At 53.7% G+C, this 15,799-nt stretch overlaps 1 protein-coding gene across 12 annotated transcripts in view; it reads left to right on the top strand.

Moving 5' to 3' along the window:
- CPT1C (carnitine palmitoyltransferase 1C) overlaps positions 1 to 15,799 on the top strand; it is a 22,296-nt gene extending 6,497 nt beyond the window's left edge. For 4 of the 12 annotated variants that reach the window (XM_017882150.1, XM_017882149.1, XM_017882151.1 and 1 more), the window contains 15 exons: positions 861 to 1,000; positions 3,591 to 3,762; positions 4,100 to 4,201; positions 4,280 to 4,417; positions 7,583 to 7,660; positions 7,877 to 8,168; positions 8,766 to 8,961; positions 9,088 to 9,270; positions 10,304 to 10,409; positions 11,486 to 11,602; positions 12,659 to 12,823; positions 13,061 to 13,195; positions 14,157 to 14,309; positions 15,374 to 15,487; positions 15,610 to 15,797. In XM_017882150.1, coding sequence (XP_017737639.1) covers positions 861 to 1,000; positions 3,591 to 3,762; positions 4,100 to 4,201; positions 4,280 to 4,417; positions 7,583 to 7,660; positions 7,877 to 8,168; positions 8,766 to 8,961; positions 9,088 to 9,270; positions 10,304 to 10,409; positions 11,486 to 11,602; positions 12,659 to 12,823; positions 13,061 to 13,195; positions 14,157 to 14,309; positions 15,374 to 15,487; positions 15,610 to 15,759 — 2,241 coding nt within the window. In that variant the 3' untranslated portion in view covers positions 15,760 to 15,797. Of the gene's footprint in view, positions 1 to 860; positions 1,001 to 3,590; positions 3,763 to 4,099; positions 4,202 to 4,279; positions 4,418 to 7,582; positions 7,661 to 7,876; positions 8,169 to 8,765; positions 8,962 to 9,087; positions 9,271 to 10,303; positions 10,410 to 11,485; positions 11,603 to 12,658; positions 12,824 to 13,060; positions 13,196 to 14,156; positions 14,310 to 15,373; positions 15,488 to 15,609 lie in introns of those variants that run through there. The other 8 variants (XM_017882154.1, XM_017882153.1, XM_017882146.1 and 5 more) reach the window with 6 other exon arrangements.

Genomic DNA, 15,799 nt, shown 5'->3' with positions numbered 1-15,799 from the left:
TTTTTTTTTTTTTTTTTTTTGAGACAGGGTCTTACTTACTTTGTTACCCAGGCTGGAGTGTCACCATCGCAGCTCACTTCATCCCTGAATTCCTGGGCTCAAGTGATCCTCCTGCTTCAGCCTTCCAAGTAGCTGGGACTAAGGTGTGTGCTGCCATGCCTGGCTATTTTTTTTTTTTTTTTTTTTTTTGAGACAGAGGCTTGTCCTGTCATCCAGGCTGGAGTGCAGTAATGTAATCTTGGATCACTGCAACCTCTGCCTCCCAAGCTCAAGCGATTCTCATGCCTCAGTCTCCTAAGTAGCTGGGATTACAGGCACCCGCCACCATGCCCAGCTAATTTTTGTATTTTTATTAGAGACGGATTTCACCATGTTGTCCCGGCCAGTCTTGAACTCCTGGCCTCAAGTGATCCACTCACTTCAGGCTCCCAAAGTGTTAGGATTACAGGCGTGAGCCACTGCTGGTCTTGAACTATTGTGCTCAAGGGATTCTCCTCCTTGACCTCCCAAAGTGCTGAGTTTACAGGAGTGAGCCACCACACCTGGCCTGTACTGCCTTTGACAGCCTCCCCTTTGAAGTCTTGCCTCAGAATATCCTTCTCCAGGGAACCCGCCCTGATGCCCTCGAACTGTAACTTGCCAACACAGGGCTCCTCCTGTTTCTTGCCCTATGGCAATTAATACTTACTTCATTCTGGACTGACCTTCCTAAGGGCAAGACCTGGATCTCTCTGTTCCCTACTAGATCTTGAGCATCCAGCTCAGGGCTCAACACACACTGGGTGCTCAATAATGTTTGAGGATGGCACAGAACAGAGGAGAGGGCAGATGATTGAATGGATGCCCTTTCCTCCCCACAGAATGACTTTCTCACCGGTGTGTTTCCTGCCAGCCCCCTCAGTTGGCTTTTCCTCTTCAGTGCCATCCAGCTTGCCTGGTTCCTCCAGCTGGATCCTTCCTTAGGACTGATGGAGAAGATCAAAGAGTTGCTGCCCGACTGGTGAGGTTCCCCCACTCCAGCCCAGTAACCCCCAATCACTCTCCCTCCACCCAGTAAGTTCTTCTGTCATTGTGGTGTACCTGCTAAAGAAAAGTTACCTCTGAGACTTACTTTGGGTCAGATTAATAAAGGTATAGCATGAAGAAAAAGGAGGTGAGGCCGGGCGCAGTGGCTAACCCCTGTAATCCTGGCACATTGGGCATTGGGAGGCCGAAGTGGGTGTATCACTTGAGGTCAGGAGTTCAAGACCAGCCTGGCCAACATGGTGAAACCCCATCTCTACTAAAAATATAAAAAGTAGCTGGGCATGGTGGCAGCCACCTGAAATCCCAGCTACTAGGGAGGCTGAGGCAGGAGAATCACTTGAACCCGGGAAGTGGAGGTTTTGGTGAGCTGAGATCGGGCCATTGTAGTCCAGCTTGGGCGACAAGAGCGAAACTCCATCTCAAAAAAAAAAAATAGTGCGAGCTTTGCTGGGCACAGTGGCTCATGCCTGTAATCCCTTAGGGAGGCCAAAGCAGGAGGATTACTTGAGCCCAGGAGTTTGAGACCAACCTAAGCAACATGGTGAAACCCCGTCTCTACTAAAAATACAAAAAATTAGCCAAGTGTGGTGTCACTCACCTGTGGTCCCAGCTACCCAGCAGGCTGAGGTGGGAGGATCACCTGAGCCCAGGAGGTCAAGGCTGCAGTGAGCTGAGATCATGCCACTGCATTGCAGCCTGGGCAACGGAGTGACACTGTCTCAAGAAAAAAAGAAAAAAAAAATGGTCGAGTGTTGTGGTTCACACCTGTAATCCCAGCACTTTGGGAGGCTAAGGTGGGCAGATCACCTGAGGTCAGGAGTTCGAGACCAGCCTGGACAACATGGTGAAACCCCGTCTCTACTAAAATACAAAAATTAGCCAGGTGTGGTGGTGTGTGCCTGTAGTCCCAGCTACTTGGGAGGCTGAGGCAGGATAATCACTTGAACCTGGGAGGCAGAGGTTGCGGTGAGTCAAAATTGTGCCACTGGGCCTTCAGCCTGGGTGACACAGCAAGACTCTATCTCAAAAAAAAAAAAAAAAAAAGTAAGAGCTTTGCCCATGTCTAGTCATGTAGTCTTAGTCAAGAGACCTCACCATTCTTGATTGTCAAGGCCTTCACCTGTAAAATGAGGGTATGAATAATTGCTTTGTAGAGTGCTTAGAAGAATTAATCAAAATCCTGCCTGTTGTCCGGGTATGGTGACTCACACTTGTAATCCCAGCACTTTGGGAGGCTGACGTGGGTGGATCACTTGAGGTTGGAGTTCGAGACCAGTCTGGCCAATACAGTGAAACCCTGTCTCTACTAAAAATACAAAAACGAGCCAAGCGTGGTGGCGGTCACCTGTAATCCCAGCTACTCGGGAGGCTGAGGCAGGAGAATTGCTTGAACCCGGGAGGCAGAGGTTGCAGTGAGCTGAGATCATGCCACTGCACTCCAGCCTGGGCAACAGAGTGAGACTCTTTCTCAATTTAAAAAAAAAAAATCATGCCTGTCACATAGTCAGTAGAGTGCCAGGAGTTCCTCTTGGGAGTGGTTGCATTATTTTTATTGTGTTATTGTCATCTTCAGGAAGGGTTTGAAAACCGGGTGCAGGTGAAATGTCAGGTCTAGTTCTTTGTTGAGTCCTCCTGGGGAAGAAGGTCCACATTTTGTGCAGATGGCTTCAAAGAACAGACCCAGGACCAGATGTAGACATTTCCAAGAGGGATGCCGGGCACAGTGGCTCACACTTGTAATCCCAGCACTTCGGAAGGCTTGAGGCAGGAGGCTTGAGCTCAGGAGTTTGAGACCAGCCTGGGCAACATAGTGAGACTCCCATCTCTATACCCCCCCCAAAAAAAATTCCCAGAACGCTAGATTTACCCAGTCTATAGAGGGAAAGTCATTTGACCCAAGTCCTCCAGGTGACATTTGCAAACTTTGCAAACAAATGTGCTGATTTAATGTAGCTTTAGACCAGCTTTTCCTAAATTTAAGCTGGCATTGGTATCACCTGGATGGGTTGTTAAAACGCTGATTATAGCCAGGCGCGGTGGCTGACATCTGTAATCCCAGCACTTTGGGAGGCCGAGGTGGACGGATCACCTAAGGTCAGGAGTTCGAGACCAGCCTGGCCAACGTGGTGAAACCCTGTCTCTACTAAAAATGCAAAAAATTAGCCGGGCCTGGTGGCGGGTGCCTGTAATCCCAGCTACTTGGGAGGCTGAGGTAGGAGAATTGCTTGAACCCAGGAGACAGAGGTTGCAGTGAGCCAAGATCGTGCCACCGCACTCCAGCCTGGGCGACAGAGTGAGACTCCGTCTCAAAAAAAAAAAAAGAAATAATGGCTGTCATTTATTAAGCACCTACCAATTTCCATGGAAAGTGACTTTGGAAGCTTGGTGCTGCCACAGTGGGAGCGGGCTGGAGGGGGTGACAGAGCTCACACCTACTAAAATGACAAAAATGGGTTTCTCTGTCTAACAGCCAAAAGATCAGTGCAGGGGCTGGAGGGGGCTGGAAGGGAGGGAGATTCTGAGGCCAGGAGACCTAGGCCCAGCCTCTGTTTCTCTCCCTGCAGGGGCGGACAGCACCACGGGCTCCGGGGGGTCCTGGCAGCTGCCCTGTTTGCCTCCTGTTTGTGGGGAGCCCTGATCTTCACACTGCACGTGGCCCTGAGGCTGCTTCTGTCCTACCACGGCTGGCTTCTTGAGCCCCACGGAGCCATGTCCTCCCCCACCAAGACCTGGCTGGTATGGGAGGGGCACACCCCTATTCCAGCTCTCCTGGGACCCACTTCTCTGTCCCCCTCTCTCTGGGTCTCTATCCCCCCCCTCTGGGTCTCTATCCCCCCCTCTCTGGGTCTCTATCCCCCCTGGGTCTCTATCCCCCCCTCTCTGGGTCTCTATCCCCCCCCCGGGTCTCTATTCCCCCCCCCCCGGGTCTCTGTCCTTTTCTCTCTCGGGGTCTCTGATGCTCTTAAGTCTCTGTGTCCTTGTCTTTGTGTTTCTGTCCCACTGTCGACCCCTGCCCCCCTCAACTCCCTGGTCCCGGTGAGGGGTTAATGCCCCGGTAACTCCTCCTCCCCAGGCCCTGGTCCGCATCTTCTCCGGCCGCCACCCGATGCTGTTCAGTTACCAGCGCTCCCTGCCGCGCCAGCCCGTGCCCTCTGTGCAGGACACCGTGCGCAAGGTGGGCCTGGGAGCGCGCAGATGGGCCGGGGTGGCCGGGGCGGGCCGCGGGCATGACCTGCCGTCTTCTCCCCTTTAGTACCTGGAGTCGGTCCGGCCCGTCCTCTCCGACGAGGACTTTGACTGGACCGCGGTCCTGGCGCAGGAATTCCTGAGGCTGCAGGCGTCACTGCTGCAGTGGTACCTGAGGCTCAAGTCCTGGTGGGCATCCAATTATGTGAGTCCCGCCACTGCCACCAAGGCCCCACCTGAAAGGCTAAGTTTGTGAGCTCGCCCTGCTACACTTACGAGTTCTACACGCCCCGCCCCACGACACGCCCACAACCCACACATCCCCTGCCGCGATTGGAGCCTGGCCCCGGGCCTGCATCCTGGGCCCCGGCCCCCAAGGGCCAATACACTGAGCCCCGCTCACATGCATCTGTAGCCTAACCTCAACATTTAAATATACATATAAGCATATATATGTATTTATATATATATGCTCATAACATATATATGCTCTCTCTCTATGTTTAATGTTGAGGTTAAGGGTATAGATGCTCCAATATTCTGAGCTCCACCCTTGATCTTCCAAAGATTGAACCAGAATTCCAGGACTTAGGCCTGGCGCACTGTCTCACGCCTGTAATGCCAGCACTTTGGGAGGCTGAGGCAGGCAGATCACATGAGGTCAAGAGCGGTGGCTCAAGCCTGTAATCCCAGCACTTTGAGAGGCCGAGACGGGGCGGTCACGAGGTCAGGAGATGGAGACCACTCCTGGGATAACACGCAGGGAAACCCCGTCTCTCTACTAAAAAAATACAAAAAAAAAAAAAAAAAAAACAAAACATGAGCTGGGGCGAGCGTGGCTGGGCGGCCTGGTAGTCCCAGGCTACTCGGGAGGCTGAGGCAGGGAGAATGGCGTAACCAGGAGGCGGAGCTTGCCAGTAGCTGAGATCTGCCACTGACTTCCGCTGGGCGCGCAGGCGGAGGACTCCGTCCAAAAAAAAAAAAAAAAGAAAAAAAAAAAGAGTTCTGAGACCAACCTGGCCAACATGGTGAAACCCCGTCTCTACTAAAAATACAAAAATTAGCCGGGCATGGTGGCACATGCGCCTATAATCCCAGCTACTCGGGAGGCTGAGGCGGGAGGATTGCTTGAACCCAGGGGAGGTTGCACTGAACTGAGATTGTGCCACTGCACTCCAGCCTGGGCCACAGAGCGAGACTATGTCTCAAACAAACAAACAAACAAACAAAAACAAAAACCAAACTAAAAAAAAAAAAACCAAAAAAACCCCAAAGGAGTTGAATGGTGAGGAGTGGTGGGAGAGGCCTGAAATCCAGGCTGAGGATCCTGGACTCTTTCCTGGGGGTACTAGGGAGCCATGGGAGGGTTTGGAGCAAGGAAGGGGGTGGGTCAGCTCTGGTGTGGGGGAAAGACTGGAGGGTGGGAGGCTGCAGAGGAAGCTACCGTGAGATCTACCATTGTAGGTCATTGAGACACGGGGCTCGGATGAGAAAACTTGTGCTTAGAGTGAGAGGGGAAGGGAAGAGGGTCTGCGACAGAGCCCCAAGGGGCACCGATATGGGAGGCTCAGTTGGTCAAACCCAATGAAGGGGACGAAATGTCGAGAAGTAGAAGGGAACGGCGGGCCTTGCTTTTCTGGTTAAATTTTTGTTTTTCTTCACACTTTTGGACAAGATTCTACTTACACACACACGCACGTTTTTTTCTTCCCTTCCTTCCCTCCCTCCCACCTTTCCTATCTTCTTTCCTTATTTCCTTCCTTCCTTCCCTTCAGGCTGGAGTGCACTGGCGCGATCTCGGCTCACTGCAAGCTCCACCTGCCAGGTTCATGCCATTCTCCTGCCTCAGCCTCCCATAGCTGGCTTTTTTTTTTTTTTTTTTTTTGTATTTAGTAGAGTCAGGGTTTCACCGTGTTAGCCAGGATGGTCTCGGTCTCCTGACCTTGTGATCCGCCTGCCTCAGCCTCCCAAAGTGCTGGGATTACAGGCGTGAGCCACCGTGCCTGGCCTCTTTCTTTCTTTCTCTTGCTTTCTCTCTTTCTTTCTTTCTCTTTCTTTCTCTCTCTCTCCTTCCTCCCTCTGGGATTACAGGCATGAGCCACTGCGCCCGGCCTCTTTCTTTCTTTTTCTTTCTCTATCTTTCTTTCTCTTTCTTTCTCTCTCTCTCCTTCCTCCCGCCCTCCCTCCTTTCTCTCTCTCTTTTCCTTCCTTCCCTCCCTCCCTCTCTCTCTCTCTCTCTGTCTTTCTTTCTTTTTCTTTCTTTCTCTTTCTTTTCTTTCTTTCCTTTTTCTTTCTTGAAAGGGGTCTCACTCTGTCACCCAGACTGGAGTACAGTGGCGTGATCACAGCTTACTGCAGCCTTGACCTCCCAGGCTCAAGCCATCCTCCCACCTCAGCTTCCCTAGTAACTGGGATCCGGGAAGGCACGTGCACCCCAGCCCTGCTAATTTTTAAACTTTTTCGTAGACATGAGGTCTTGCCATGTTGCCCAGGCTGGTCTCAAACTCCTAGGCTCAAGCTATCCTCCCACCTCAGCCTCCCAAAATGCTGGGATAACAGGCATGAACCACTGCTCCTGGCCTGTATATTTTATTGTACCTCCAAGCCAACTGCCAGTGATACACACACCATTATTTTATGTACAACAACAAAAACAAACCCTACAAGACCAGCTAAACTGTGACGCAGTGCTTTCTTTTGTGTTTTCATTGTTTGATTTTATTATGGTATTGGCAAGGCCAACATTTTCATGTATTTACACATATATATATTATTTCACATATTTATTGTTTTATAAATTTTACATTTATGTTCTGTTTTCCTTTTCTTTTCTTTTTTTTGGGGGAGGGGGACAGGGTTTCACTCTTGTGGCCCAGGCTGGAGTGCAATGGTACAATCTCGGCTCACTGCAACCAATGCCTCCAGGATTCAAGCGATTCTCCTGCCTCAGGCTCCCGAGTAGCTGGGATTACAGGCGTGCGCCACCACGCCTGGCTGATTTTTGTATTTTTAGTAGAGATGGGGTTTCATCATGTTGGCCAGGCTGGTCTTGAACTCCTGACCTCAGGTATCCACCCGCTTTAGCCTCCCAAAGTGCTGGGATTACAGGCAGGCGCCACCGCGCCCAGCTGTACCTTGTTCTTTCCAACAGCTATGTAATACTGCACTGCCGGAGTGTAACAGGGTTTAGCTAACTGATCCTCCATGGATGGATTTCTAGGCGATTGCTATTTACTGACTACAATGGCTGGCTTCTTTGGCTGTATCCTCCTTGCCTGACACAGGAACATCTGGGGCCTTCCCTGTCCTACTGTCCCTCCCGCAGCAAGGCCCTGGCCCCTCACTGTGTGTCTCCCCACCCCACTCCCAGGTCAGTGACTGGTGGGAGGAATTTGTGTACCTGCGCTCCCGAAATCCGCTGATGGTGAACAGCAACTATTACATGATGGTGAGAAGGGGAGGGGTGAGGTTCATAGGCCCCAGGTCTAGGGTGGGGGTACCTGGGTGGAATGTGACATTCATGCTCAGTGACCTGGATCTGGACGCACCATCTGGGATTCATCGTTCTGCCCTGTTTTGAGGTCAGGACCTGTATTTGGGTCGGTGGCTCCATCAGGGGCAAACCTGACCCGGGTGTTTTGCCGTCCCCTCTCCTGGTCCCCAGGACTTCCTGTATGTCACACCCACGCCTCTGCAGGCAGCTCGCGCTGGGAATGCCGTCCACGCCCTCCTCCTGTACCGCCACCGCCTGAACCGCCAGGAGATAACCCCGGTAAGAGGGCCCCAGTGGGCTGGGGATGGAGGTGTGGTCCTGTGGCCTTTGGGCCACATGGGTCCTGGAAGGCAGCTCACAGCCCACGGTTTCCTGCAGACTTTGCTAATGGGAATGCGTCCCTTATGCTCTGCCCAGTATGAGAAGATCTTCAACACCACGCGGATTCCAGGGGTCCAAAAAGGTGAGACCCTCTCCTGTCCCCACTGATGGAGGCAGAACAATTTAGTGGCTAAGAGCATGTTTTCTGGAGTCCGCCTGCCTGAGCTGGGACCCATTGCATCTTTGCTGTGTGACCTTCTGCACGTTATTACCCTCTCTGAGCCTCAGCTTCCACTAAAGTGGGATAATAATTGTACCTAGGAGCTGGGCGCGGTGACTTATGCCTGTAATCTCAGTTCTTTGTGGGGCCGAGGTGGACGATTGCTTAGGCCAGGAGTTCAAGACCAGCCTAGGGCAACGTAGTGAGATCTGGTCTATATGAAAAATTCAAAAATTAGCCAGGCATGGTGCTATGCGCCTGTGGTCCCAGCTACTCAGGAGCCTGAAGTGGGAGGATTGCCTGAGTCCAGGAGGTTGAGGCTGTAGTGAGCTGAGATCTCACCACTGCACTCCAGCCTGGGCGACAGCGAGATCCTGTCTCCAAAACACAGAAGTCCTAGGGTGCTGATGATTACTAGGGTGCTTTGAACAACTGATGACACCTAAGCAGTATATAATAAGTGGTCGCTATTTTTATGTGTCTGGCCTGTCCCCACGCTTCTGCCAACGCCACCCCTAGACTACATCCGCCACCTCCATGACAGCCAGCATGTGGCTGTCTTCCACCGGGGCCGATTCTTCCGCGTGGGGACCCACTCCCGAAACAGCCTGCTTTCCCCGAGGGCCCTGGAGCAGCAGTTTCAGCGAATCCTGGATGATCCCTCACCGGCCTGCCCCCACGAGGAACATCTGGCTGCTCTGACCGCTGCTCCCAGGTAACGGTCGGGGGTCAGGGGTCAGGGGCTCTCAGAGGCCGCCAGTGTCCTGAGGCCGTGGAAGGGCAGGGTGGGACCAGGTGGCGGCTGGGCAGGATGGACTCAGGCATATCCCGGGCCCTCCAGGGGCACATGGGCCCAGGTGCGAACGTCCCTGAAGACCCAGGCAGCAGAGGCCCTGGAGGCAGTGGAAGGGGCTGCTTTCTTTGTGTCACTGGATGCTGAGCCTGCGGGGCTCACCAGGGAGGACCCAGCAGCGTCGTTGGATGCCTATGCCCATGCCCTGCTGGCTGGTCGGGGCCATGACCGGTGAGTCAGTCTTGGGATGGGGCCCCCAGACGTGGCACCCCAGAATCCAGACCTAGGACCCCCGACAGTAGACAGCTAGACCCTGGAGCCCACACCTGCAGAGTCTGTAGACCAGCGGCTGCCTAGAGCTGAGGACCCCAGACCCAATGCTTTGGGACCTGGAGACCTGGGACCAAGACCTATAACCTAGTCCCAGTGACCCCAAATCCGAGACTCCAAACCCCTGAGCTGGACCCTCAGACCCAGAGACCCCAGATCTGAGGACCACCAAACCCAGGACCCCTAGGCCCTGACCCCAGACTTGGCAACCTCAGCCTCAGAACTTGAACCATTCAATCCTCAGGCCTTAATGCAGGCACCCCAAACCCATGGCCCCAGACCCAGACTTCCAGACCTAGAGATTCTCGGGCCTGGCAGGCATCACTGAATTCCTAGGCCCCAGGGGGGTCCCGCTGACTTCCCAGCACCCCCAAAAGCCTTGAACCTTCCTCAGTGAGTTCTCTAAAAATCTCCAAACTCTAGACTGGGCGTGGTGGCTCATGTCTGTAATCCCAGCACTTTGGGAGGACGAGAGGGGCAGATCACTTGAGGTCAGGGGTTCAAGACCAGCCTGGCCAGTACGGTGAAACCTCATCTCTACTAAAAATGCAAAAATTAGCTGGGCATGGTGGTGCGTGCTTGTGATCCCAGCTATTTGGGAGGCTGAGGTGGGAAAATCGCTTGAACCCTCAGCTACTTGGGAGGTAGAGGTTGCAGTGAGCCGAGATCGCGCCACTGCACTCCAGCTGGGGCGACAAGAGTGAAACTCCATCAAACAAACAAACAAAATCCCGAAACTCTAAATCGCAGACATATCTTAGATACCTCCAGGGCCACTACTGAGGACCCCCAGTGGTCCTAGAAATCCCCACACCAGCACCCCAATGGATTCCCACATCTTCCCATCTAGAAAACCCCCTCAAGCCCCACAGAAAGCACTCCGAGGTCCCTCTGCCCCTCGCTCTTGGTGACCCCTCTGAACTCTCCCCGACAGCTGGTTTGACAAATCCTTCACCCTAATCGTCTTCTCTAACGGGAAGCTGGGCCTCAGCGTGGAGCACTCCTGGGCCGACTGCCCCATCTCAGGACACATGTGGGAGGTAGGGCGGCCAGCCCTCCCTTGTTCTGGGGACCCCCGCCCCATCTCCAAAGACCATCCTCTCCAGGGCCTTAGGGTCAGAAGAATAACTGAGGCTTGGCCAGGCACGGTGGCTCACGCCTGTAATCCCAGCAATTTGGGAGGCCGAGGCAGACAGATCATGAGGTCAGGAGTTCGAGACCAGCCTGGCCAACATAGTGAAACCCCGTCACTACTGGTAGCCAGGCATGGTGGTGTGTGCCTGTAGTCCCAGCTACTCGGGATGCTGAGGCATGAGAATCGCATGAACCTGGGAGGTGGAAGTTGCAGTGAGCTGAGATTGTGCCACTGCACTCCAGCCTGAGCAACAAAGCAAGACTACATCTCAAAAAAAAAAAAAAGAAAAGAAAAGAAAGAAAAACTGAGGCTCAGGGAGAGGCAGAGGCTGGCCCAATGTCACCCAGCAAAGAAAGGGTCTGGGGTGAGGACCTTCCTTTGATGAATTGGTAACTGGGGCTCAAAGAAGGAAGTGATTTTCCCACAGTCCCACAGCGAGGAGTTACAGAGCAAGAAGATGACTCTGGGCTGATTGATGATTACAGGCTCATGCCTGTAATCCCAGCACTTTGGGAGGTCAAGGCAGAAGGATCACTTAAGCCTAGGAGTTTGAGACCAGCCTGGGCAACATAATGAGACCCTGTCTACAAAAAACATTAAAAAAAAAAAAAAAAAAAAAAACTAGCCAGGCATGGTGGTACATGCCTGTGGTCCCAGCTACTCCAGAGGATAGCTTGAGCCCAGGAGTTTGAGGCTGCGGTGAGTTATAATTTCACCACTGCACACCAGCCCAGATGACAGAGCAAGACCCTGTCAAAAAGAAAAGAAAAGAAATACAGGGACAGTAAATGCTGGTTGAGTATTGGTATTAGTCCTGTTCTTGAGGAACATGAACCTGAGACCCCATCTGTGAACATCAGAGGTTTCTGTTTCTCAGAAACTTCCCCCTACCCCAAAAAGAGCCATATGAAAAGAGGTCCTGGTTAGATGGCCTCAGTCCACAGGGAGGAAGGGACTCTGACAGCCTCTGTTTATCCACAGTTCACTCTGGCTACAGAATGCTTTCAGCTGGGCTACTCAACAGACGGCCACTGCAAGGGGCACCCGGACCCCACACTACCCCAGCCCCAGCGGCTGCAATGGGACCTTCCAGACCAGGTGAGGCTGGGTTTCTGGGCCTCTCCTCCAAGTCTCAGGATTCCTAGCCTTGACTCCAAACTCATCCCCACCCCCAATCTCAACCTGAAAATCAACCCCATTTCGACCCCCAACCGGAAACTCACACTTCCCCCATCTCCAAATCAGGCCAAATGCATCTACAACCTCAAACCCCAACACGAACCTCATCCCCAGCCCCAACTCCAACCCTCCTCCCATTGCCAATCCCATCTTCAACCCCAGCCCCATCTCTACTCGCTTCAGACTCAAAACTCACCACTGTCCAACCCCAGCACCAACCCCTACTCCATGCCCAATCCCATCCCAACACCACCACCACACCTGAATTCACTCCCGTGTTCATCCTAACTCCACCCCATACCCAACCCCAACCCCATCCTGTACTCAGTCACGACCCCACCTCCAATCACAACCCATGCCCAACTCCAATTCACTTTCCATATCCAACCCCTTCCCCGTTCCATTCCCAAACCACTCTCAGTCCCTCCTCCATTCCCAACCCCAGCTTCAACTGTGGCCCAACCCCAATCCTGTTCCAGTCTGCACTGCCATGCCTATCCCTATCTTTTTTGTTTTTTTTTGAGACGGAGTCCGGCTCTGTCACCCAGGCTGGAGTGCAATGGCGCGATCTCGGCTCACTGCAAGCTCCACCTCCTGGGTTCAAGTGATTCTCTTGCCTCAGCCTCCCAAGGAGCTGGGATTACAGGTGCCTGCCACCACGTCCGGCTAATTTTTTGTATTTTTAATAGACATGAGGTTTCGCCATGTTGGTCAGGCTGGTCTCAAACTCCTGACCTCAGGTGATCCACCTGCCTCATCCTCCCAAAGTGCTGGGATTACAGGCGTGCGCCACCATGCCCAGCCCCATCCCCATCTTTAGTCTCATCCTTCAATTATCTTCTGTTCTTTGTCCCCATTTCCGTATTCTGCCGCAACCCTAACTCCACGTCCACCTTCGCTTCCAGCCTCATTCCTGGCTTTCACCCTACCCCTATCTGTAACCCCAACTACTCCTCTTCCCTCCTCCTCTGGCAGATCCACTCCTCCATCTCTCTAGCCCTGAGGGGAGCCAAGATCTTGTCTGAAAATGTCGACTGCCATGTCTTTCCATTCTCCCTATTTGGCAAGAGCTTCATCCGACGCTGCCACCTCTCTTCAGACAGCTTCATCCAGATCGCCTTGCAACTGGCCCACTTCCGGGTCAGCTGGGTTCCCCACCACAGCCCCCTCAGGGTCTCAGTCCACCTGAGCCCCCAAGACCTGCCCCTCCACAGTTCCCTGTGGTCATAGCCATTGTGGGTCGGCCATCTTGAATTCTCTCTCCCAACCATTCTTGGGCTGGCTGGAGGAGGCTGGAGGTCTGGACAGAGATGGGTCAAGTCTGTAAGATTTCCTGAGCCCTGCTGACAGACTCCTCTTTTCCTCCTTGTCCCCCAGGACAGGGGTCAATTCTGCCTGACTTATGAGTCGGCCATGACTCGCTTATTCCTGGAAGGCCGGACGGAGACGGTGCGGTCTTGCACGAGGGAGGCCTGCAACTTTGTGAGGGCCATGGAGGACACAGAGAAGACGGTGGGTGCAGGCCTCGCTTGAGGCTTCAGTCATTTCCGGGTACTCACTCGTCCACTTGCAAACATCGATGGGACCTACTGAAGCCAGCCTCCATGAGGGGCACGAGGGATAAGGGATGAATCAGACCTGGCCTCTGACTTCAAAGAGCTCACCGATGGGGGAGCCAGCCCAGCATAGTGTGATATCTGCTTTCATGGTGGTCTCATAGGGCACTGGAGAAGCACCCAAGAAGGAACCCCATTTCTTTTTTTTTTTTTTTTTTGAGATGGAGTCTTGCTGTGTCACCCAGGCTGGAGTGCAGTGGCACAGTCTCGGCTCACTGCAACCTCTGCCTCTCTGGTTCAAGCGATTCTCGTGCCTCAGCCTCCCAAGTAGCTGGAATTACAGGTGCCCGCCACCATGCCAAGCTAATTTTTTTTTTTTTTTTTTTTTTTAATAGAGACGGGGTTTCACCATGTTGGCCAGGCTGGTCTCGAACTCCTGACCTCGGGTGATCTCTCTGCCTCAGCTTCCCAAAGTGCTGGGATTACAAGCGTGAGCCGATGCGCCTGGCCGGAACTCCATTTTTACAATGTAACTCTGCCCATTTAACCTCTATGTGACCTTATGACCTTCCTTTGCACCATTCCCTGCACCCGCTCTGCCCAGATCCCACCCGCCCCTCACCTCTGCTCCCTTGCCCCACACCTACCGCCGCACCTACAAGGTATTGTGGTTCCATGGGAGGAGTTTGGGCTCTGGGGCCAGATACACCTAGAAACCCACCTGGCTGTCCCTGGCTATGTGAACCTGGGCACATGATTTCCCCTCTTTAAGCCTCAGTTCCCCATCTGTAAAATGGGGTTGATATTCCCACCTTGCAGGGATGCGGCAAGCTCGGTTGAGGCCAGGTGCGCCGCAGGCCCAGCACTAAGTCGACTTCCTGTCTTTCCATGACCTGTGACCTCCCTGGGGACCCCAGGACCCACAGTGCCTCACCCTGTTTCGCGTGGCAGTGGACAAGCACCAGGCTCTGCTGAAGGCAGCCATGAGCGGGCAGGGAGTCGACCGCCACCTCTTTGCGCTTTACGTCGTGTCCCGATTCCTCCACCTGCAGTCGCCCTTCCTGACCCAGGTTGGGGCACAGGGAAAGGGTTAGAGAGGGAAATGGGAGACCATGGAAGAAGGGAGCGGCTTCAGGAAAGGAGGGTGATGTTGAAAAAGGACTCATCAAGGCCGGGCGCGGTGGCTCACGCCTGTAATCCCAGCACTTTGGGAAGCCGAGGTAGGCGGATCACTTGAGGTCAAGAGTTCGAGGCCAGCCTGGCCAACATGGTGAAATCTCGTCTCTACCAAAAATACAAAAATTAGCTGGGCATGGTGACAGACGCCTATAATCCCAGTTACTTGGGAGGGCTGAGGCAGGAGAATCCTTTGAACCCGGGAGGCGGAGGTCGGGAGGCAGAGGTTGCAGTGAGCTGAGATCGCATCACTGAACTCCAGCCTAGGCGACAGAGCGAGACTCTGTCTCGAAGAAAAAAAAGGGTGGCCAGGCGCGGTGGCTCAAGCCTGTAATCCCAGCACTTTGGGAGGCCGAGACGGGCGGATCATGAGGTCAGGAGATCGAGACCATCCTGGCTAACACGGTGAAACCCCGTCTCTACTAAAAAATACAAAATCTAGCCGGGCGAGGTGGTGGCGCCTGTAGTCCCAGCTACTCGGGAGGCTGAGGCAGGAGAATGGCGTAAACCCGGGAGGCGGAGCTTGCAGTGAGCTGAGATCCGGCCACTGCACTCCAGCCCGGGCGACAGAGCAAGACTCCGTCTCAAAAAAAAATGATGTTGAGAAAGGACATCAGCAGAGAAGTCAGTTAGAGCGCTGGAGGCGGAGGAAGAAAGGCAGAAGGCGGAGAGTCAACCTGAGCAGACAAAAGAGGAGAGGGTCGGTGGGGTGGGGCTAGGAGGAAAGGGCGTGGTCAGAGGAGGGGCGTGGTCCGAGGGAAAAGAGGAGAGCGACGTGGTTGGTGAGAAGATGAGGGGCGTGGCCAGATAGGGCATGGCCAGGAGAAGGGCGTGGTCATGGAGAAGGAGGCCCGGGAGTTAGGGATGAGAAAGAGCCAGGGATGCAGGGAGTGAAGTGGAGCCAAGGGCCGGAACTGCAGATCTCTGTCCTGCACATGTGATGGGCTCCTGTCCTCAGGTCCACTCGGAGCAGTGGCAGCTGTCCACCAGCCAGATCCCTGTTCAGCAAATGCATCTGTTTGACGTCCACAATTACCCGGACTATGTTTCCTCAGGCGGTGGATTCGGGCCTGTGAGTGGAGCTGGCGCGCGCTGGCCCCTAGAGGAAAGAGGGGGCTGGGGGCCTGCACTCCTGCGTAGTGGGGGTGGAGGAGACCGGAGCTATTTTCTTCTCTTCACTCTTTCTGACTCCAGGCTGATGACCATGGTTATGGTGTCTCTTATATCTTCATGGGGGATGACATGATCACCTTCCACATCTCCAGCAAAAAATCAAGCACAAAAACGGTGAGACAAACGTGTGTACCCACCAACTCCCTCTTTCCTCAGGAACCAGGAGCTTAGGCCCCTAGCCCCTCCTCCCTCAGACCCAGGAGTCCAGGCC

Source organism: Rhinopithecus bieti, unplaced genomic scaffold, assembly GCF_001698545.2.
Source record: "Rhinopithecus bieti isolate Rb0 unplaced genomic scaffold, ASM169854v2 scaffold_12070, whole genome shotgun sequence".
In the NCBI taxonomy this organism is placed as follows: Eukaryota; Metazoa; Chordata; class Mammalia; order Primates; family Cercopithecidae; genus Rhinopithecus; species Rhinopithecus bieti.
This window is presented reverse-complemented; position numbering and strand designations above follow the sequence as displayed.